The following is a 22540-nucleotide window of genomic DNA, read 5'->3' as shown; positions in this document are numbered from 1 at the left end:
CCGCCATCTTAGCTAGTCTCGACGCCATTTTAGGAATCCAAACATCTTCCCCATATCAAATATACCAATTTTGCATGATTTCAGAGCCTCAAACCTCATTAACTTTAAACTTCGTTAATCAGCCGCCATCTTGAATATTCTGGTCGCAATTTTTGAACTCCGGATATCTTTACACACATTGCAGGATTTTAGACCTCCATTTATTATGTACGCCATTTCCCCATACCAAATACAGTAGACGTTCGATCGGTGCAAGTGGTTTAACTGCAATGCTTTTTAACTGCAAGTTCGGTAAGTGCAACAAGTTTGCAGTTATCGCACCGCTATCTGTCGCACCGCTATCTAACGGTGCGCCATGTTAGCCTAAATGAACAGTCGAATGAATTTTACGTTTATTTAACGTCAATTGATGGGTTGTTGACGACTGTCTGACGTTGCAGTGAAACGTAAACATGTTGTAGTTATCAAACGTCTACTGTATACCCATATTGTATGTTTTTAGAACCTACAGCCCCTTTTAACAGCCGCCATCTTGAAGTTTGAACCACCATCTTGGATTTTTGATCGCTATCTTGAATATTATGGTCAACGTTTTTATGCTTCAGATTCCAGAAATCTTTTTCATACAAATTATACCCATATTAGATGGTTTTAAAGGGCAATATTCCATTTATAGCCGCCATCTTGAATTTCATACCGCCAACTTGGATATTCTGGTTACCATGTTTGGACTCCAGACATCTTCCCCATACCAAATATACCCATATTGCATGGTTTTGGTGCCTGAATCCCAATTAAACATCCGCCATCTTGGATTTCGATCCATTACATTACATTACATTTATTTGTTCAACATCACATTTGAGACAAGACATAATCAACAATAGTACGCCACAATACTCGGTTTGTGGCTGCCGCTCTCCATCCTCGGTCGCGCCCAATGCTCGCCAGGTCACGCTCCAGCTGGTCCGCCCATCGTACTCTCTGCTATCCACGCCTCTTGTGCCAACCTGATCAGTTACAAACACCAGCTTTGCAGGGTTGTTGTCCGGCATTCTTGCAACATGCCCTGCTCACCGTATCCTTTCGGCTTTGGCCACCTTCTGGATGCTGGGTTCGCCGTAAAGTGCAGCGAGCTCGTGGTTCATCTTTCACCGCCACACATCGTTCTCCTGCTCATCACCGAAGATCGTCCTTGGCACGCGTCGCTCGAAAACTCCGAGTGCTTGCAGGTCCTCCTCATCCACAAGCATGGTCCATGTCTCGTGCCCGTAGAGGACCACCGGTCTTATTAGCGTTTTGTACATGGTACATTTGGTGCGCGGGTGAATCTTTTTCGACCGCAGTTTCTTCTGGAGCCCGTAGTAGGCCCGACTTCCGCTGATGATGCGCCTCCGAATTTCACGGCTTACGTTGTTGTCAGCCGTCAGTAAGGATCCGAGGTAGACGAATTCCTCCACCACCTCGAAAGTATCCTCGTTTATCGTAATATTGCTACCCAGACGGATCCGGTCGTGTTCGGTTTCGCCTACCAGCATGTACTTTGTTTTTGAGGCATTCATTACCAGTCCGACCTTAGCTGCTTCGCGTTTCAGGCGGGTGCACAGCCCTGCCATCGATCCAAATATTCTGGAAATAATGTCCATGTCGTCCGCAAAGCACACAAATTGACCGGATTTTGTGGAAATCGTTCCCCGGCTGTTGAGCCCGGCTCGTCGCATCACACCTTCCAGAGCGATGTTGAAGAATAGGCATGAGAGTCCAACACCTTGTCGCAGTCCCCGGCGAGATTCGAATGAACTGGATAGTTCACCCGAAACTCTTTCGCAGTTTTGCACACCATCCATCGTTGCTTTAATCAGTCTAGTCAGCTTCCCAGGTAAACCATTTTCGTCCATGGTTCTCCATAGCTCTGCGCGGTCGATACTGTCGTATGCCGCCTTGAAGTCGATGAATAGGTGATGTGTTGGGACCTGGTATTCACGGCATTTCTGGAGGATTTGCCGTACGGTAAAGATCTGGTCGGTTGACGACCGGCCGTCGATGAAGCCGGCTTGATAACTTCCCACGAGCTCATTCGTTTTAGGTGACAGACGACGGAAGATGATCTGGGACAGCACTTTGTAGGCAGTATTCAGAATAGTGATCGTCCTGAAGTTCTCACATTCCAAATGGACGCCTTTCTTGTGAATGAGGCAGATTACCCCTTCTTTCCACTCCTCCGGTAGCTGTTCGTTTTCCCAGATCCTGACTATCAGCCGATGCAGACAGGTGACCAACTTTTCTGGGCCCATCTTGATGAGTTCAGCTGCGATACCATCCCTACCAGCTGCTTTGTTGGTTTTGAGCTGGTGAATGGCATCCTTAACTTCCCTCAGCGTGGGAGTTGGTTCATTTCCGTCCTCTGCTGCACTGGCGTTGTCGTTTCCTCCGTTGCCGTGGGCTCCCGTGCCTACGTTCTCCACGCCGTCCAGGTGCTGATCGAAGTGCTGCTTCCACCTTTCGATCACCTCACGTCCGTCCGTCAAGAGGCCTCCGTCTTTATCCCTGCATATTTCGGCTCGTGGCACGAAGCCGTTGCGAGATGCGATGAGCTTCTGAAAGAACTTCCGTGTTTCTTGGGAACGACACATCAGTTCCATTTCATCACACTCCGCTTCTTCCAGGCGGCGCTTTTTCTCCCGAAAAAGGCGGGTCTGCTGTTTCCGCTTCTGTTTACAACGTTCCACGTTCTGTCGAGTCCCTTGCTGCAGCATTAGCGCCCTCGCTGCGTTCTTCTCCTCCAAAACCGTTCTGCACTCTTCGTCGAACCATTCGTTCCGTCGATTCCGTTCCACGTACCCGATGGTGCTCTCGGCTGTGTCGTTGATGGCTGCTTTCACTGTACTCCAGCAGTCCTCTAGAGAGGCCTCATCGAGCTCGCCCTCGTCTGGCAACGCGGCTTCGAGATTCTGCGCGTATGCTGAGGCGACATCCGGTTGTTTCAGTCGCTCTAGGTTGCACCGTGGCGGTCGCCGGTGCCGTACATTGTTGATGATGGAGAGTTTTGGGCGCAGTTTGACCATCACCAGATAGTGGTCAGAGTCGATGTTGGCGCCACGATAGGTCCTGACGTCGATAATGTCGGAGTAGTGCCGTCCGTCAATCAGAACGTGGTCGATTTGAGATTCCGTCTGCTGTTGTGATCTGCAGGTGTAACGATAAGGGAGGCTGTGTTGGAGAAAGGTACTACATATGGCCATATTTTTGTCGTAGCCCGTTTTCGTTCGTTTGCTGGTGGGCGCTGAACTTATCAATCGTCGGTCTGAATTCCTCATCCTGGCCTACCTGAGCGTTTAAATCTCTTATGATGATCTTGACGTCGTGGCTTGGGCAGCGATCGTACTCGCGTTCGAGCTGCGCGTAAAATGCGTCCTTGTCATCATCAGTACTTCCGGAGTGTGGGCTGTGCACGTTTATTATGCTGAAGTTGAAGAATCGGCCTTTGATCCTCAACCTGCACATTCTTTCGTCGATCGGCCACCAACCGATCACGCGCCTCTGCATATCACCCATCAAGATGAAAGCTGTTCCCAGCTCGCGTGTGTTGCTGCAGTTCTGGTAGATGGCATGATTACCTCTAAACGTTCGCACCATGGATTCTTTCCAACACATCGCTGCAGGAGCGCAACGATGCCGAACCCGCGGTCCTTCAGTAGATCGGCGAGTATGCGGGTGCTCCCAATGAAGTTGAGAGATCGGCAGTTCCACGTACCGAGTTTCCAATCGCAATTCCTTTTTGTTCGCTTTGGTCGTTGCCGTTGGTCTCGGTTCGTATTATTCTGTTGCTGATTTTCCGTTACAATGGTTTTTTATCAGCCGCCCCTAACATGGGGATCTGTGGTAAGCCGCTCCTCCTGGAAAACAGGCGCTCAGGTTTGCCGAAGCAAACCCCGCCCCTTCCCTGTCAGCCTACGACCAAAGTTCCCACCGGGGTTGGTTACCCGATCTTCCCTAAGGTTGCTCATAGTTTCCGGCCGGTACCGCGAGGAGGTAGGGATAGGAGTTGCTGGGCAGAGGCTAGTGGATCACAATAGGATCTGAATTGCGCAGCATACCCAGCCTTAACGTGCCAGAAATATGGATATCTGATGTCTTAAAATTGCTTCAGCAGTTAGATCGATCTGGGTGCTTTTGATGTTTTCATTTCCAAATGGTCATACTGTAGCAGGTTTCTCAAGGGGTCAAGGCTGGCTATAAACAATTTGCGATACCCTAACCCTATCAATGTAGAGCGAATGAGACAGACAGCAAAAACGAATTATGCGTTATACTGTTATGGAATTGCTTGGGTTGTTGATCAAATTGTAACTAGCTGCCCTGTTGGATTTCATCATCATTACTAGTCCTTTGTGAAACTGATTTTGAATGCGAAAGCAAAATACTTCACGAGGAGTAAATATACCAAGATGCCCAAGATTCCCATTGACCCATTTATTTTTGAATCATCCTGTGAGGAGACCTAGTCAGCAGCACAGAAATGCAAAGCAATCATCCAAGTGCCAACCATCACGATTTACATAGCACAACAGCAGCGCATACTGGAGTGAAAAGATACCCAAATTAGGGCACGCTATTGTTTGGCAAAATGGCACAGAATGAATCGCTAATGAATCATGGACAAACTGTCTTTTTTTTCGAGCTCCTAGACCTAGACTTCGAGATTTCTGCGCCAAAATGGACAACCCCCGATTCATTAACGGGATCCTTAGACTAGTTTCCATTTATCAAGATTGACTTATTTGCGCGGACGAACGCGAACGCCGCCCTGTGTGAGCTTTCCGCATGCATCTCTTGGGTCTAGTAGGGAACATTGGGGTAAAATTCATCGTTATGGTATAGCAATGCCATGCATTCAAATATATTTACATAGATGTCTATGTAAGCATGTGACAAAAGTTAACAAAATGATGAAAATGTGCAATTTAGTTACAAACTTTTTAGTTTCTAGTTTTTAGTTTAGTTTTTATCATCTGATGGTGCATTTTACTCCAATCCCCCCATACATACATATGTGGCACACTGTAGCTCTACATCACTAGAGCAAGTGAGCATACTTAATCAATCATCTCCTGACCGGGAAGTGAACAGTTGAGAGGATTTTTGCCCTGTCTTATGGATGGGCGGCAAAATTCTTGTTACTTTATCCACAGGCACCTCTCGCTGCTGGCGTGCTTGGAAACACGGACGATAATTATGCTTTTGAGGGTTGCCGATTGATCTTTGAGATGATGGCCGAAAGAAAGATTGAGAATCATTAATGTAGGTATAGGTACCGCCGCACCGCTGTGCCGAGCTGCGTCGTGACTTTAAAAAGTAATTCTTTGCAATAACTTGACGCGCTCATGATGGCACTTGAGGTTTGTTTTCTCAGAACGAAGTGTTTTTTTTTTTAACTTGAATAGCATGTGTAGGAACAACACCGCTGATAGCGAGGAGCGATACGCGGACAATTTATTTTGCCAAGGTTTTTGTTCAAGGTTGTTTAGAGCTTATTTTATTGATCACGGAATTGTGATACGCTTTATGGTCCTGTTCCTATCGACTGAGGTGTTGTGCATAGGCATGGAAGATTAAAGTACAGAGGGCGTAAAATCTCAAGTCTCTCAATTAGAAACTGCACAATTTTATCAAATTTAATTCACGTGACATTAAAAAAAACATAAGAAGTCTCAACAAGCTTCAGCTTATATGATAATGAACTGGGCGTGTTAGTGGAATACGTGTCTAGTCTAGTCTAGTCTAGTCTACACATACACAGCCATTCATTGAAAGAATCCTGGAAAATGATAGAATCGACTACTTCTACCATTTTTCTTGTCATTATCAATACTTGCAAGGCATCGGAGATGTATTACAAGTATTGAAGCGGCCAGGCCTACTGTGCAGCGTTATTGAATACAATTGAACAGAACTATGGAATGGCGACATCTCGTCAGCCGCTCCGTATCGTATGTGTAATAAATGTAAAACAAAAACGTTGGGAGCGACGTTGCTAAGAAAGTTAATGTCACTCCGTTGGGGCTCCTCTTCTTCCTGGGATGGGACAAAGGTATTTATGGTATTAACCCCTCATGTCCTGGCTCGAAAGCCTAGGTTTAAGCGCCATTGCTCGCTTTCTGAAACGAGAAGAAAATATAACGATCCCTTCCCCGACTGGATTAAATACCCTGTATTATAAACCGACAAACTACTTAGAACCATAACTGCGAGTCTATGACGCTGACGATTACACTCGTAAATCAAAACATTAGCGGTACCACTCATTACACATTCACCACTCTTCAATGAACCATGCATCACCCTACCCTTTCTTGTTGCATACCGATCGAAATAGGCCAGGGGAAGTGGTTGACCTAGGGCCAGGATGAACAAAACGTCAAATCCACTTTTTCTTTTCATACAAGCTATGGGGAGAAAAAGCAGATTTGACGCTTGGTTCATCCAAGGGCGCTCCCCTATAGAGATAAGTGACATTTCAACACACGAACACTAGCGCAAATTTTTCCTCACACAAAAGTGCACGCCGATTGAAAGGCTACTCAGATTGCATATGCAAATATTACCCAATCGATTTGGGTAAAACGGGTAAATAATGATAAAACTAACGTCCGGGGCAAGAGTGCAAATATTTTCCTCGCAGTTTCACAACTACATCTACAAAAAAGGCACGCATACATTTGAACGTGATTACCTCTATGGCCAACAGCATCAACAACACATCAACATTCCTGGATGAACAGAATTCACCCGGCCCGAGAGTTCCGACACTAGAACGGCCCCTATCAGAATTGGAAACGGCCCCACTCCAGTGCCAAAACTCCAGGACCGAGTGATCTCCGTTCATCAATGAATAAGTCCATACCGTCCGCACGCAAAGAGCTATACGAAGAAAAACAACACGCCAGAATGCACTCCCATCCGAAGTAGCTCCACCTAAACTATTTCCGCGCACCGAACCACAAATATAAAACAAAAGCAGCACAACCCCAACCCAAAATAGTTAAGCTTTCAACTGGAATTCGCTCACCCGGGAAATGTATCCATGGAATCGTCTGATTACTGCCTTCTCAATGTTGGTAATCCAATTCGGCTACGGGTCGAAGCGGTCGACGCTGCTGCTTTTATGCATAACCTCCATCGATGCTTTTCTCCATTTTCGCCAGGCCAGGTCTTCAGAAAAACGATACCGGGGAATCCACAATTTCTTTCGCTCGGTTCCACTACCAGACATCATTGAACGGGTTCCACAATTTTTCTTCATAATCACTGGTTTTGCTACAATTTGAATTTTCACTTTTCGAACTACAATTTGACGGGAGCAAATTTTTGCTTCCGTTCTCTTCTACAGCCCACTACGATCACCCCTGGGCGTGTTAGTGGAATACGTGTAAGTAAAAAGTTGAGTACTGTTCCTTTTAATTCCACTAAGAATGTGCATATTTTAACAGATACGTATTTCGTCCTCAACTGTAAGGCCGTCTTCAGTGTCTCGTACTTGAGTCGAGTTAAATACCGGACACTGAATATGACCTTACAGTTGAGGTCGAAATACATATCTGTCAAAGGATGCAAATTCTTTAATGAAATTAAAAGGAACATTACTTAACCCCATTTTTTTTATTTTCAACTCATATGTTAATTACTATGTACTTTGAAATAACGATTTATGCAACCTAATCGATTTTTTAAATGGCTCAACTCTTTGGAAAGTATGTGGGCATTCATCTACGGAACAATAAGTAAAACAACGCGAGACGTGATAGTTAATGTCTGGTACCCGGCTGGATACAAATCTCAGATCTGTACAATAAAAAGGAGCCACCGCAAAAAGAAGAATGAGTAGCGATGGCAATCAACCCGAAGGTGAACTAGCGTAAATAGCTCTGAAGCTTCCAGGCGATAGTAATGTCTCTCATACTGATGGAGAAATTGAAAGGACGTGAAAATTATGTTTCGTCGGCATTTTACAAATAGATTCGAGGAGATTTCAGGAGGCTCTCTGGGGGTATTAGAGGCTTTCAGATGAAATTCATGTGGAGTTTCAGGGGTTGTTGGTGGTTCAAGTCGTTTCAGTGGGTTTCAGAGCTAGGAGTTTTGAGGCATCCCAAAAACTCGCCAATATCTTGCATTTCATCAATCTGACGCAAAACCTGCATTAAGATGATCGAATAGTATTTTGTATTCAGCTTTTAATTTATGGAAAAGATTAAAAATTGGCTGAACAAAACGCAACAAAACGTCGTTGACAGAAGTTCACGTCTATCGTTTTATTTTGTAAACTAGTGTTATTTCTTTAGTAGATCCACTGGGAATTCCTCTAGGAGTACCTGTCAGAGTTTCACTGGGAACTCTGATCTTCAACGGAAGTACTTCCAGTTACACCGAAAGTTTCGCTCGAAGATCCTCTGTGAATACTTGTGGGGCCCCCTCCGCTAATATCCAGAAATTGTAGTAGTTGATCCTCCGTGAATCCGTCCAGCAAATCCACCGCAAATTCCTCAAGTACATTTACTGGAAGTCCTCTAAGACTTCGACCAGAGATTCTCCTAGGAGTTCCAGCAAGAATCCCTCGTGGAAATCCACTAGGGATTCGTCTAGGAGTTCCAAAGAAAATTTCTCTAGGAGTTGCATCGATTATTACTCGAAGTGCCATCGGGAAGTCCGGCAAGAGCTTAACCGGGATTTCTTGTGGGAATTCTTCTTGAAGTTCCACCGAAAATCACTTCAGAAATCGTTCTAAAAGTTCCAAAGAGAATTTCCCCAAGAATTCCTTAAAATATTTCACTATGTGCACCGCCGCAAATTTCCTCTAGAAGATAAACTTTTAACCCATAGAGAAATTCTGTCAGAAATTCCTTTGCAAGTTTAATTCACAGGGGATACTTTCTTAACAGGAGTACCGCCGAAAATATTTGTGGAAATTTCTTTTCAAAGTACCATTGGAAAATCCTCTAGGATCTCCAATAAGAATTTCTCTAAGTAATATCTTTAGAAGTTCCACCGTACATTCCTGCAGGAATTCCATCGAGAACTTTTCTACAAGTTTCGCCAAATAGTGCACTAAAATGTCCGTAGAAAATTCAGCGGAAAGTCTTCTAGGAGTTCTTTTTCCTTATCTAGGCAGAACCAATTTATTACGTAATACTTAAATCTTAATTTTCGTACCCTCCCCACCCCCTGCATGACGCATTTTTTGTGTGAAAATATAGAGTACCACTCTAATTTCTCTTAGATTTTCACCGTAAATTTGTTTAGAAGTTTAACCGGAAATTTTTCTGGGAACTCCATCAGATAGTCTGTAACGGTTCTATTGCACACAACGTCAGCAGCTTTAGCGCCACTCTCGGGTTAGAGAGACTGCTGACGCTTTTTAAGGTCCGGCTTGAGACTCTGTCACGGGCGAGTTGTAAAAAGTGGCTCAAACACACTGTTTCTCCGACAACCCAAACGGAAGCTCCAACGAAATAAGAAATCGAAAAAGGATCACCGAATAAAATTAAAAAAGAAAAAAAAACTAATAGGAAGGCTACAACCAATTCAGCAAAGTTAGCGGTGTATTTTGGACCTCCGATCGGATAAAGTATATTTACAATTGTACAATCTAGAATACTATCTACTAGACCTACTTTGAGCTCAAAGGAAAAAAAAAGAACGAACTTACAGTTTCGTAGAACAAACTATGTTCTGTCGTTGGGGCCCAATCGTCGTGTTGCTCCTACAGGTGTCGCGCGACCTGCAACTGCAGCCGGTGAGATACGCAGATACTCGGTGAGGCGTAGACGTGTCTTGTATTGCGGCAACTTGCTGTTGTACCGATCAAAGAGCAGGAGATCTGCCTGGCGGCGTGATTGAGAGATCGCGTTTCACTCGGGGCTCACTCTTTACTGGGTTACTGCTTACGCTGCGAGCTCCCACTGTGGTAATATTGGAGCCACCTGTTCGACCGATAGGCACCGATCGCGAGAGGCAGGGGCTTGCGCGTCGCCTGACGGTATGGCTCAGAGAGAGAGAGAGCTGCACTGTTCTCACCAATGAGGCGAGCTGCGTGGCTACGCGTACCGCGTGATGTGGATGCTCAAATCGGGTCGAAGGAGAGTGACCGCCTGGATCACGGTAGGCAACGGCTCGGCGTCGCTCGCGGTGGGTCGCAGGGAGAGTTTAGGAGTTCTCCAGCCGCACGGGGGAGTATCGTCTCACTGGTTTCGCCGGAAATGATGAGCACCGTTACGCGTAGAGAGGACGGCGATGCGCGCTTAGGCCCTATAGGGTAGGGTTTTCAGAACCCAGAATAAAAACCCTTCGTTGAAGGGAGACTAACCCCCCAACGAAATTATTATCGATCCTAATTGTTTCTAGGCAATATAATCTTGCTTACCTATGCTTTTTTTTTTGGAATCGTATGTATTCACGATCTACAGTCGTATCTAGCACAATATTTTCAACGGAATCTGAAATCTTTTCATTTTACTATCATATTTCAGTTCTAATAGATATGGGTTTTGATCTCACCTTCAATCTGACTATCACGCACTGGGTAACAATCTGGCTTTCTAACAACTTTTTGAGCTATTTCACCATCAACTTTGCGTCTAACTAGCTTGGCTTCGCTAAACTGATTGGTGGCATTCCCATTTACTTGCCTAGTTGAGGCCCAACAATAGAAATTTGCAAATCGCGTAAACACCTATTGTGTTTCGGTTGTTCGCTTTGCCAATATATCTGCAAGGCAGAAGTATATTGGCCTATCCATCTCTGCCGCGTAACCCGATCCGACGATTCTTCTTCGCATTTTCCCTCATAGTCTGGGCCGCGATCCCCAATGCAACCCGTATTGCTGGGGGGCGTGAGCCATCTCACTCCGCATGCACGCGACTATACATTTCGTTTTCCTCTCTGGATATGGATCGTGGGAGAGAGTTTGTGTGGGCCATAGACTACGTCACGCGAGTGTCGCAATTCCTCTTTTTCTTGAGAGATGGCTCTGCAACATGCTGTTTGTTGTATCGTTTTATTTTTTTAGGGATTCCTGAGGAATCCCATAGCAATTGTAAGAAGGTCGTTACATTTACGCACATACTAGGAAAATAAAAATTTTGAAATTTAAAAATTTCAAAATTTTTATAAAAGACTTTGTTTTTAACTTATTAACATTTAACACTTATAAAACAAATAAAAATAACATATTGGATGTAGTAAAGTTTAACTGAATTAATGAAAATAAACAAATGTAAATACGGGCTGATGTGAAGTGAATTGGTTTTATAAACAAAGGAAAACTATTGCCGAATGAGTCACTATGCTGTACTGTTCCATCTATAAACATCCTTCCACTAAACTTACTTGCTTCATACTCGCCTTCCATCCTTTTCTTAAATATTCACTAATAACTTCAGAAATGTCTGAAAACCGCACTAAACTTAATCCGAATTACTCCTGAAATTTCAGGAAACCGATATTAACCGAACCGATAACTCCAATCACGAATTGGAAACTGATTTCTTTTCATCTTACCTATCTTAATTACCTAACCGACACTCATACCGACCTCATTCGCGCCCGAATCCTGCCTTACAGCCAACATAGTAACTCGGATGCTGTAAGTTTTGCGTGAGTGCTGACAAGAAGTGCCAACACCAGTTAGATGGAATAGTGAAGTTGAACAAGATGGATGTAGGAATGCTATTGCGGTGAGTATATGGATTTTTTCAGGATTATCGACGAAATTACGGCTTTCATCGAGGATGCAGAAACTATCGGAGATACGACTAAATTACAGTGAATATTCAACTAGTGTATTACGCGGACAAGTGTTACAATTACGCGGACAAATTACAAAGTGACTATTTACAGAACGTGCCATTATGGGATGATCCATTATTCTTGCTGAAGAACAAAGGACATCTACTCTAAAGTGAAATTTTAGCTTCGCCATGCAGGGTCATTGAACTTTGTCTGGCTCGGCAGACTCTAAGTTGACTCTAATGTGTTCGAAGCTGAATGTTGGTCACAACGCGAGGAAACCGTAGGACATCTCAAACGTTGGACGGTTTGCCTTTGCACCTCAATGAGTATTTTACTTTTGGCTTTTGTTCGTGCATCGGGCGGGTGCACAGTCATAGCTGGTGAAATGCAATGTTGCACTTTTCAAGAGGTCAACGACCGAGGAAACTCGTGGACATCTCGTATCGTGACTGAACCGTAGCACCACTAGTGTTGTGTGTTTGTTTAGGCTTAAAGTTTTATAGTGTTTGCAATACCCGGTGGATGTAAAGCAGTCATAGCTTGTGTTTTTTTAGACCACGAAATGGATTACTTTTTTGGGGAGATTCTTCCATGCCTTTAGGCCTTTTTCAGGAAAGACCCGTGAAACGTGCCAGGAATTCGACGACCTGTTTCATCCTCTAGAACGTATGTGTTCGTCCCTAGAGCGGTTAAAATCTTCGCGCGGCTGAATTTAGTGCCAAATTTGCCGACAAAATGTTTGTCTTTATCTGACAGGTGCATATCTCGCTTATACACCACATCACCTGGGCTAAACGTATGTTTTGTGTTGGCCCTCAAGTTGTACGGGCGAGAGTACCGTTGATATGCGGAATGGAGGTTTTGTCGGACAATGTCATACATTCTTTGAACTTCCGAGCTTCGAGGCGACGGATCATATTCAGTATTCAGCTCAAAGTCACGCAGGTGGTCGTGTTCCGTCCCGGTGCTGATCATGTTGCGGCCGAAGTTAATGAAATACGGCGTAAAACCAGTGCTTTCATGGACGCTGGTTCTAATTGCCGCAGCGATTTTATGCACAGATTCGTCCCAATTTCTGTGATCGGTTTGACGGTTTAGTGCACATCGGATAGCGGTCACAATCACGCGGTTTACGCGTTCTGCCGGGTTGGGACTCGGGTGATAAACCGCGAGGTTCCACTGAGTTACGCCATACTGATCCAGGAGTTTTCTGAACAATTCGGATTGAAAAACCTTTGCGTTATCAGTGATGCAAACTGAAGGCGCCCCAAAAAGGTTGAAAACCAAGTTTTCCATCACTGCGCACACGCCGGGCGCTGTGGCCGCTTTCATACACTGGACCAATACAAACTTTGAGAAAAAGTCGCAAATGACCAGGATCCAAACGTTTCCTTTTTTGGTTTTGGGATATGGGCCAAGAAAATCGATGGAAATAAGCTCCCAGGGTCGACTACATAGCTTTGGTTTTCCACAAGGTGGGCGTACATTCAAATTCGGAACTTTAGATTCTTTGCAGACAAGGCAACTGGCACAGAATTGCTTGATCTGGCTCGCCATTCGCGGCCAGTAGTACCGCTCCCGAACTTTCTGTAAGGTTTTGAGGAAACCTAAATGTGCCGTGTTGTGGATTTTCTCCAGTATTGGCTTTCGATCCGGCATGGATAGCACTTCTTTCCATCGAAAGGAAGGATCTTCTGGAAGGGTGGAGTTTGTAATGAACTTAAAAATCTTTCCATCGACTATTTTGAAGTCACGGAATTGGTCGGGGTTCTTCTCGATTTGATGTTTCAGTCCCGCTATGTATGGATCGATCAGACCAGAATCTACGGTGTACACTGAGCGGCTCAAAGCGTCAGCGGGGATATTTTCACTCCCCTTTTTGTACTGTAATATCACGTCATATTTAGACAACTTCAAGGCCCAACGGGCAATACGGGGGCTTTTAGACTCGATGCTCATGGTCTGCAAAAAGGTCAGGCTCATGGCATCGGTCTGAACAATAAATTGATGACCTTCAACGAAGTGTCGAAAATTCTCGATGCTGAGCAAGACAGCGAGGCATTCGCGCTCGGTAGCGCTATACTTACGCTGAGTACTCGAAAGTTTTTTCGAGTAATAAGCGATACATTTCCGCTCCCCGTTTTGGATTTGTACTAAGACGGATCCGATCGCTAGGTCGGAACTGTCGGTTTCTATTATGAAAGTCTGGGAGAAATCAGGATTGGCTAATATGGGAGCCGAAACTAAGGCCTCTTTTAGTTTTTGAAGGGCTTCTTCCGCTTTTGTGGTCCAAACAAATTTTTGTCGCCCTTTTTTCAGTAAATCCGTGATTGGCACCGTGATTTCTGAGTAATTATTAATAAATTTTTGGTAAAATCCGGCAAGCCCGAGTAAACGTCGAACGTCTTTGACGTTCCGAGGTGCCGGGTAATCCAAAATGGGCTGGATTTTGGCTACATCCATAGACAGGCCCTCTTCGGATAGTACATACCCCAGATATCGGATGCTAGTCTGACAGAACTTCGATTTCAAGATATTTATGGTCAAGCCTGCCTTTGCCAAACGTTCCCCGACAATCCTAATCAACCGAAGGTGTTCTTCCAGCGATTCAGACGTGATAATTATATCGTCCAAATAGACGTAGACGAAGGGTTCTAAGTCGTGTCCTAGAACTTTCACCATAAGGCGGGCCATAGTGGCGGGCGCATTAGTCAGCCCAAATGGCATGACCTTAAACCGATAGAACCCTTTGTTGGTCCGGAACGCCGTTTTATTTTTCGCCTCCCTCTCAAGTTCCACTTGGTAGTAGGATTCGGTCAGATCAATAACAGAGAAGTAACGCGCACGCTTAATTCTCTGCAATATAACAGACATGTTAGGTATCGGGAAATCGTCTTTTTTTGTTAGCGAATTCAGTCGACGAGAATCCAAACAGATTCGCCATTTACCTGTAGGTTTTTTGATAGGTAACAAAGGATTTATGAAGTCCGCTGAGCCTTCGCATTCCTCGATAACATCAAGACGAAGTAATCGATCCATTTCTTCATCAATTACTTTCTCTACTGCCGGAGACCACCGATAAGACGGAACTCGTTTTGGAGTAGCGCCTGGAAGCAATTCAATTGAGTGTTTCAACAAATGCGTTCGTCCCAAACTACCCTCTTTAGTCATGGGCAAACATTGGATCGCCTGAAATAATTCAGTTCGCTGATCCATAGTCAATTTGTGCTCCGTTAGAAGATCTTCGGGCCGATCAATAAGGTTGGTGGGGATTTCGACGGTAGACATCTCGAGGCTTTCGTCCAACTCAGGAGACTTATCGTTGGAACTATGGGGGATAGACGGAATGAGTTGGAAACAAATTTGGTCTTCCTCTTCTCCGAAATAGTCCTGGACATAATTGAGATCTGGATTGCGTTCCGGTAAGCTGGCGAACGATTCATTTGACGATTTTTGATCCGGATTGCAAATCAGTTGAAAATTAAAGGCTCTTAGAAAATCGACCCCTAAGATTAAAGTTTTCGATATCTCAGGCACAACTAAAGTTGGAATGACTTTAGTTTTGCCTTGGTATCGGAAAGGAACGTTAACGTATCCCAGACAGGTGTAAGACGTGCGGTCTGCAGTCAGAATGTTCATATCGCAATTGTGGATTTTTAATCCGAGACGATTAATCAAGGACGGTGAACTAATAATCGACACACTTGCCCCGGTATCTGCTAATCCTTCAACCTCGATATCCAATATGGATACGGTAAGATGAGGACATCGGCGGAAACAAGTCTGGATCAGATACGTCTGGTTAAATTGCAAAAATGGGCTGTGGGGAACCTTGTCGTTAGAGAGCAAAGGAGATCGGTTCCCGAAAGACTCCTTATCTACTCGTTTTTTGATCGAGCTTCGAAAGCTGGGCGAATGTCATGTTGCTGTGGGCATCGAAACGCTGTGGTTTCTGGATGTCCACACATGTGACAGAAAATAGCTTTCTTTTTATCGCATTCCCTCCACAAGTGTCCCACTTTTCTACAATTCCAACATAAAGGGTTGGGTCGCTCGGTTCCCTCAGGTTTGCGAGATGACTGCTCTCTTGAACGATCCAATGGTCCTCGGCGAACTTGAACAGCAGCTACTTCCCACTCGTCGTCTTCCTTTTCATGAAATTCAACCTCACCTTCATCATAATCAATTTCGTTGACCACAGGAGGTCTATTAGGGCCTCGAGGATTGTAGAGGTTTCCTTCGAGCGCGTCAAATTTATAACAAAGTTGAGCCAAATGGTCCAAAGAGTCAATTTTTTCAAGGGCTAAACGTCGTTTGTACGACATTTTCATATTTTCTATGACAATGTCGAATTTTTCGTCACGAGGGAGCTTTTTCATCAGTCTCTGACAAAGGGTTTCTATGTCCGTGAGGAAGGCACTAAAGAGCTCGTTTGGTCTCTGTTTTCTGTTACGTAGTTCCTCCTTAATGAATCGATCACGGTTGGGATTGTCATAACGCATTCGAAGGTAAGACAACAAGGTGTCCCAACAGTCAAATTTCGGTTCATAGGCGGTATACCAAATGTAGGCATCCTCCTTGAATAATAGGTGCGCGTGCGTTCTCAACTCTTCTTTTGTGATTTGATAGGAGCGACACAGAAGTTCGATCTGGCGTAGAAAATCTACAACAGGAATCGGACTTGCATCACCTGCGAACTTTGGCCACTTCTCCAAGATGTTGCATGTTTGATGCGGCAACCTTCCTCTTTGACCCTGGTGTGGAACCGCACTTCCCCGTAGGGATGAATTAGGCGACGGGTTTGGTGAATAATTTTCCCGAACGGTGGGTTCATGGCGTTGGCCCTGTTCGTGGAGAGCCGTTGGCCTTCCAGGATACACCGGGTTCTGGAAACTCGGAAAAGAGTTACGCAAAACCTGTCTGAATACTTGAGGCGTATCGTTCATCAGATCTCCTCTGTTTTCCAGTACTCTTTCAGATGTACCAGCGGAACGCATCTGTAGAGGTGGAGAAAGTCCAGGTCGGGCTTGAGGGACCGAAGACGGATGGGACATCTGCGAAATGTCCACATCGTGTATTCCAACTCCTCCCATCTGCTGAGTGAGACGGTTGATTGAGGTGTCATGGACGATTGGACGACCTGCTTGACTCGTCAACAGTTGACGCACGTAAGTCTCAACATAGTTTTGAATTTCTGACACATGTACGAAATTATTTGCCATTGATGCCTCATTTGCAGGTGGAATAGGAGTCTGTGCCTCTTGTTCAAGTGTGAGAACACCTCGGCTTGAGCGGTTCAAATTTCCGGAGGCCCCCGGACAAGTACTACCGGGATCCGAAAGGAATGGATTCAACGTTTGGGAAGAACGACGCTGATTTTCAGTAGTCATATAGGCGGAATTCACCATTGCTTCTGAGCTAATCGGGGCCGATGTCCAGGCTGCACCATTAGTCGACAGATTAGGTTGGACAGTGGAGTTTAACAACGGTCTCATATCACCTTCAACAGAGGTCGACACCAACTCTGGAAGCAAATTCGCCGTTGACGTGCCTACCGTTGGCAGGCCAAAAGAGAGATCTCTGATATTTGCCGGATTCGCAGTACTATATTGAGTTGCACTCGCTACTGGTTCCGAAAATTGAGAGATATTTGGCGGAGCACGAAGCCAAGTGCTACCGGGAGTTTCCTGCGAAGTAGCCGTAGGGTAAACTCGAGATGGCAGTTGAAATCCATCTGCGGATAAGTTCATTCTCGAGGCGCGATCCAATTCGGATTGCAAATTGTTCGATGCTGGCAGACGACTATCCAAAGAGTAATTTTGGACCACCTGGTCAGCCCAAGCAAGGCGTTGTCCACGATACTGGACAGTTTCACCTTGATTCCCAGCTCTACGTTCCCGGGAAAAATCGGCCTCCCATATCGGCGGGGTCACCAATGTCCTCTGAGAATTAGAGGTCGTCTCCCCTACTGTATGTTCATCCATTTTTAAGTACAACTTTTCAAATTCACTTGTTAATTCAATGGCTGATAAAAAAGTCAATGTAATAATAGTCACTTTGAGAAAAAAAAAAGAAACGAAGAAAAAAAATACTTATATCTATAGAGGAACAGCACAATAAACTTATTCTTATTCTATAAAGGAAATTTAACGAATTCAATGTATAAACCTAAAGAAAACCAAATCCAACTTAAAACTAAACCAAATCCAATAGTCAACCTAACAAAAACTCAAAATTAACCGATTTACTGAAACTAACGAAATTCGAAAAATTACTAAATTGCCCAAAATTCTCAGGGCCCCACGTTGGGCGCCAAATGTAACGGTTCTATTGCACACAACGTCAGCAGCTTTAGCGCCACTCTCGGGTTAGAGAGACTGCTGACGCTTTTTAAGGTCCGGCTTGAGACTCTGTCACGGGCGAGTTGTAAAAAGTGGCTCAAACACACTGTTTCTCCGACAACCCAAACGGAAGCTCCAACGAAATAAGAAATCGAAAAAGGATCACCGAATAAAATTAAAAAAGAAAAAAAAACTAATAGGAAGGCTACAACCAATTCAGCAAAGTTAGCGGTGTATTTTGGACCTCCGATCGGATAAAGTATATTTACAATTGTACAATCTAGAATACTATCTACTAGACCTACTTTGAGCTCAAAGGAAAAAAAAAGAACGAACTTACAGTTTCGTAGAACAAACTATGTTCTGTCGTTGGGGCCCAATCGTCGTGTTGCTCCTACAGGTGTCGCGCGACCTGCAACTGCAGCCGGTGAGATACGCAGATACTCGGTGAGGCGTAGACGTGTCTTGTATTGCGGCAACTTGCTGTTGTACCGATCAAAGAGCAGGAGATCTGCCTGGCGGCGTGATTGAGAGATCGCGTTTCACTCGGGGCTCACTCTTTACTGGGTTACTGCTTACGCTGCGAGCTCCCACTGTGGTAATATTGGAGCCACCTGTTCGACCGATAGGCACCGATCGCGAGAGGCAGGGGCTTGCGCGTCGCCTGACGGTATGGCTCAGAGAGAGAGAGAGCTGCACTGTTCTCACCAATGAGGCGAGCTGCGTGGCTACGCGTACCGCGTGATGTGGATGCTCAAATCGGGTCGAAGGAGAGTGACCGCCTGGATCACGGTAGGCAACGGCTCGGCGTCGCTCGCGGTGGGTCGCAGGGAGAGTTTAGGAGTTCTCCAGCCGCACGGGGGAGTATCGTCTCACTGGTTTCGCCGGAAATGATGAGCACCGTTACGCGTAGAGAGGACGGCGATGCGCGCTTAGGCCCTATAGGGTAGGGTTTTCAGAACCCAGAATAAAAACCCTTCGTTGAAGGGAGACTAACCCCCCAACGAAATTATTATCGATCCTAATTGTTTCTAGGCAATATAATCTTGCTTACCTATGCTTTTTTTTTTGGAATCGTATGTATTCACGATCTACAGTCGTATCTAGCACAATATTTTCAACGGAATCTGAAATCTTTTCATTTTACTATCATATTTCAGTTCTAATAGATATGGGTTTTGATCTCACCTTCAATCTGACTATCACGCACTGGGTAACAATCTGGCTTTCTAACAACTTTTTGAGCTATTTCACCATCAACTTTGCGTCTAACTAGCTTGGCTTCGCTAAACTGATTGGTGGCATTCCCATTTACTTGCCTAGTTGAGGCCCAACAATAGAAATTTGCAAATCGCGTAAACACCTATTGTGTTTCGGTTGTTCGCTTTGCCAATATATCTGCAAGGCAGAAGTATATTGGCCTATCCATCTCTGCCGCGTAACCCGATCCGACGATTCTTCTTCGCATTTTCCCTCATAGTCTGGGCCGCGATCCCCAATGCAACCCGTATTGCTGGGGGGCGTGAGCCATCTCACTCCGCATGCACGCGACTATACATTTCGTTTTCCTCTCTGGATATGGATCGTGGGAGAGAGTTTGTGTGGGCCATAGACTACGTCACGCGAGTGTCGCAATTCCTCTTTTTCTTGAGAGATGGCTCTGCAACATGCTGTTTGTTGTATCGTTTTATTTTTTTAGGGATTCCTGAGGAATCCCATAGCAATTGTAAGAAGGTCGTTACAAGTCTTTTGCTGTGAATACCTGTAGGATCTCCGTTACACAAATGCTTCGTGAATTCCTCTAACTCCTCCTGAAATTCCTCTTGATTTTACAATAGTTACACCGGATATTCCTCTAGAATTTATAGTTGGTACACCCAGAGGAGTTTCACCGGGGAATCCTCTGGGAGTGGCACTAAATGCCCAATGTTTCTGGTTCATAGTTTCTATGGATGCTCCACATGGAATTCTTCAAAGACTTTCATTCGATTTTTTTTTAGAGTTTTCATCGGGAATCCTTCTAAGATTTCCTATCGAAAATCATCAAGGAGCTTAACCGGGAAATTCTGTGAAAAATTTACCTGGCGTTACACCAGTTATTCCACCAAGAAATAATTTTATTATTTATTTGAGTTGACAAAAAAAAACAAACAAAAATCAGTTCCACCAGGAATTCCTCAAGGACCTCTACAAGAATTTTTCTAACTGTTCCACCTCTAATTCTTTTAGGTTTTCTACCAAGATTCTTTCTAGCAGAAAGTTCTTCAGTAGATCTCTAGAATTTCGTTCAGTAGTCTGTCAGGATATTTCTACGGATGGTCGTTCGAACATTTCTTCAAGAGTTCCTTCGGAATATTTGCCATAAATTTTCCATAAGTTCCGAAGGAAATCGACCTGACAATTCCTTCAATAGATTCTCCGGGAAATTCTTAAGGTCCCATTAGACGTGACAATTATTTGGCCAGACAAGCCCAACACATGACCAACACAACGTGAATCATAGCAACCTTGGATAGATGTCGGACTTCAATGGCAAATATTTGGCATAATGACAAACAGTCTACATAATGGCAACGTTAGAGAAATTCTCCGCGGAAATTTTAGATGACTTATCAGCTCTAACGTTTGGAACCCAATTTGTAATCTTCACAGTCGAAAATCTCAAGACAAGATTGAGATCATCATTTGTTTATTGTTATACCAGAACACTACAAACTATAAATGTAAATATAAATGTAAATGGTTAAAATTTAGCTGAAAGCCTACATTTGTTGGAAAAATCTGAGAGAAATACAATATGGATTTCTCCGGTGACCACGTGGAACCAATATGACTATTAATTTGAGGCCCCTATAACCATAGCCGTAAAGGCATTTAGCATGACCATGCTGAGAGTGACGGGCTCGATTTACGATCGGCCTAGGACCTTTTCGTAAGGGAAGTTACTCTTACTCCCTTGCAGGGATGGGAACACTCACTTGCAAAGAATTACACTCACTTGGTATTTTCTCAGCTCAGATGCGTGCAATCAAAAACGATGTATGGACGATTTTTGCCTTGTGGTTTTGTCTCAAACTTTGTCGAATAGAGTAGGGGTCGCTCACGAATCCTAGAGTCGTGACAGAGCTGTGAAAGCGACTCTCCACGAGGTGAGTGTAAATCACATTCACCTCGTGGAGAGTTGCCTTGGCAGCTCACTCACGAATTCGGTATGCGTGTGCGACCTTAACTTTATTCGGCAAACTTTTAGGCAAAATCACAAGGCAAAAGTCATCAATACATCGTTTTTTGATTGCACGCTTCTGAGCTGAGAAAACTGCAAGTGAGTGTAACTCTTTGCAAGTGAGTGTTCCCATCCTTGCTCCCTTGGGCATATAGTATCTTCGTGTCTGCCACGCGATATACATATGTAAAATAATGATTGGCAGAGAAAACTCTCAGAAAATACAAGTAGAAGTGCTCATAAAACACTTAAGCTGAGAAGCAGGATTTTTTCCAGTAGGAATATTACGCAAAGAAGAAGATGATGATGACTATCAATCTCTTTGTGTATCACAAAAACAACGAACATAAAAATCTACGAAGGTTGCACCATGTGGCGCCGGGTTTTAGAGCGAAAGCTATACGAAGTTCATTGTCGTTACCCAATTGACCACCTTCCGGAATCCCTGTAACCCGTTCCACATTGACCAGACCTGGCCAGAACCCTTCAAAAATGGTCTTAAATAATATGTTTCTCATTTTGGTGAAGCGTGCAAACAAATGCATAAAGGGAATACATTTGTGGATTTTCAAACACATAGCATTGATGAAAACTACTTTGGATGTTCTGGATTTCCGGAACCGGTTCTCGATAATTAGTCAATATAAATGTCTATAATCAAAGTACACGTGAATACCTTTCGAACGATTCTTGGACGGTCCTGACCAGCCAACCAGCCATCGTATAAGACGTTGAATAAGATGTTAAAGTGGAGGCGATATGCGTACATTTTACATGCGCCTAAATAGAGACATGGGGTCTCAGTCTAAAGTGGTATTTTTTCAGTTGAAGCAGGTTCCCAGTGGCCACAGTGGCCAAATCCGGATTTTTCCGGTGGTTTTGAAAACAAGACTTGTGCCCCTTTCATTTGAGCCAAAGAGATCCAAAATCGGACAAGCCACTGATTTTTGCGAGCTCTCCAAAGTTTTGGGTCAAAAATGACCCCAGGGTCTTATTTGTAACTTTTTTAAGAGACTAAGAAAGGTTAAGCATGTAGATCCGATTACTTATTCTCAAATGTATCAGGAGGCATCTGGGGCTTCGAAGAGAGTTTCAGAAGGTTTCAGATGGGTTTTGAGGAATTTTGAAGCGTTTCAAGCGGTTTCGAGGAATATCAGGGGCTTTCAGAAGTTTACAGGAGGTTTCAGGTACT

At 44.4% G+C, this 22540-nt stretch overlaps 2 protein-coding genes across 2 annotated transcripts in view; one reads left to right on the top strand and one right to left on the bottom strand.

Moving 5' to 3' along the window:
• Positions 1-22540, top strand: part of LOC115257630 (rho GTPase-activating protein conundrum) — a gene marked incomplete in the record, with an annotated part of 391231 nt that overhangs the window by 254476 nt on the left and 114215 nt on the right.
• On the bottom strand, positions 16448-19869 carry LOC134286388 (uncharacterized). Its single transcript, XM_062848001.1, has 3 exons — positions 19314-19869; positions 16694-19259; positions 16448-16650 (listed from the first exon to the last, which is right to left on the bottom strand). The coding sequence occupies exons 2-3, from the start codon at positions 17766-17768 to the stop codon at positions 16448-16450; spliced, it is 1278 nt and encodes a 425-aa protein (XP_062703985.1). The 5' UTR covers positions 17769-19259; positions 19314-19869.

Source organism: Aedes albopictus, chromosome 2 (genome assembly GCF_035046485.1).
Source record: "Aedes albopictus strain Foshan chromosome 2, AalbF5, whole genome shotgun sequence".
Taxonomy (NCBI): domain Eukaryota; kingdom Metazoa; phylum Arthropoda; class Insecta; order Diptera; family Culicidae; genus Aedes; species Aedes albopictus.
Note: the sequence above shows the minus strand (reverse complement) of the source record. Positions and strands in the feature narration are given on the sequence as shown.

What these genes read in the sequence shown, in the direction of transcription:
- LOC134286388 (XM_062848001.1), bottom strand. Translation starts at nt 17,768, where the DNA reads ATGGATGAACATACAGTAGGGGAGACGACCTCTAATTCTCAGAGGACA. An exon ending in AGTATTCAGACAGGTTTTGC is followed by an intron (nt 16,651 to 16,693) that starts GTAACTCTTTTC and finishes GTATCCTGGAAG; the next exon opens with GCCAACGGCTCTCCACGAAC.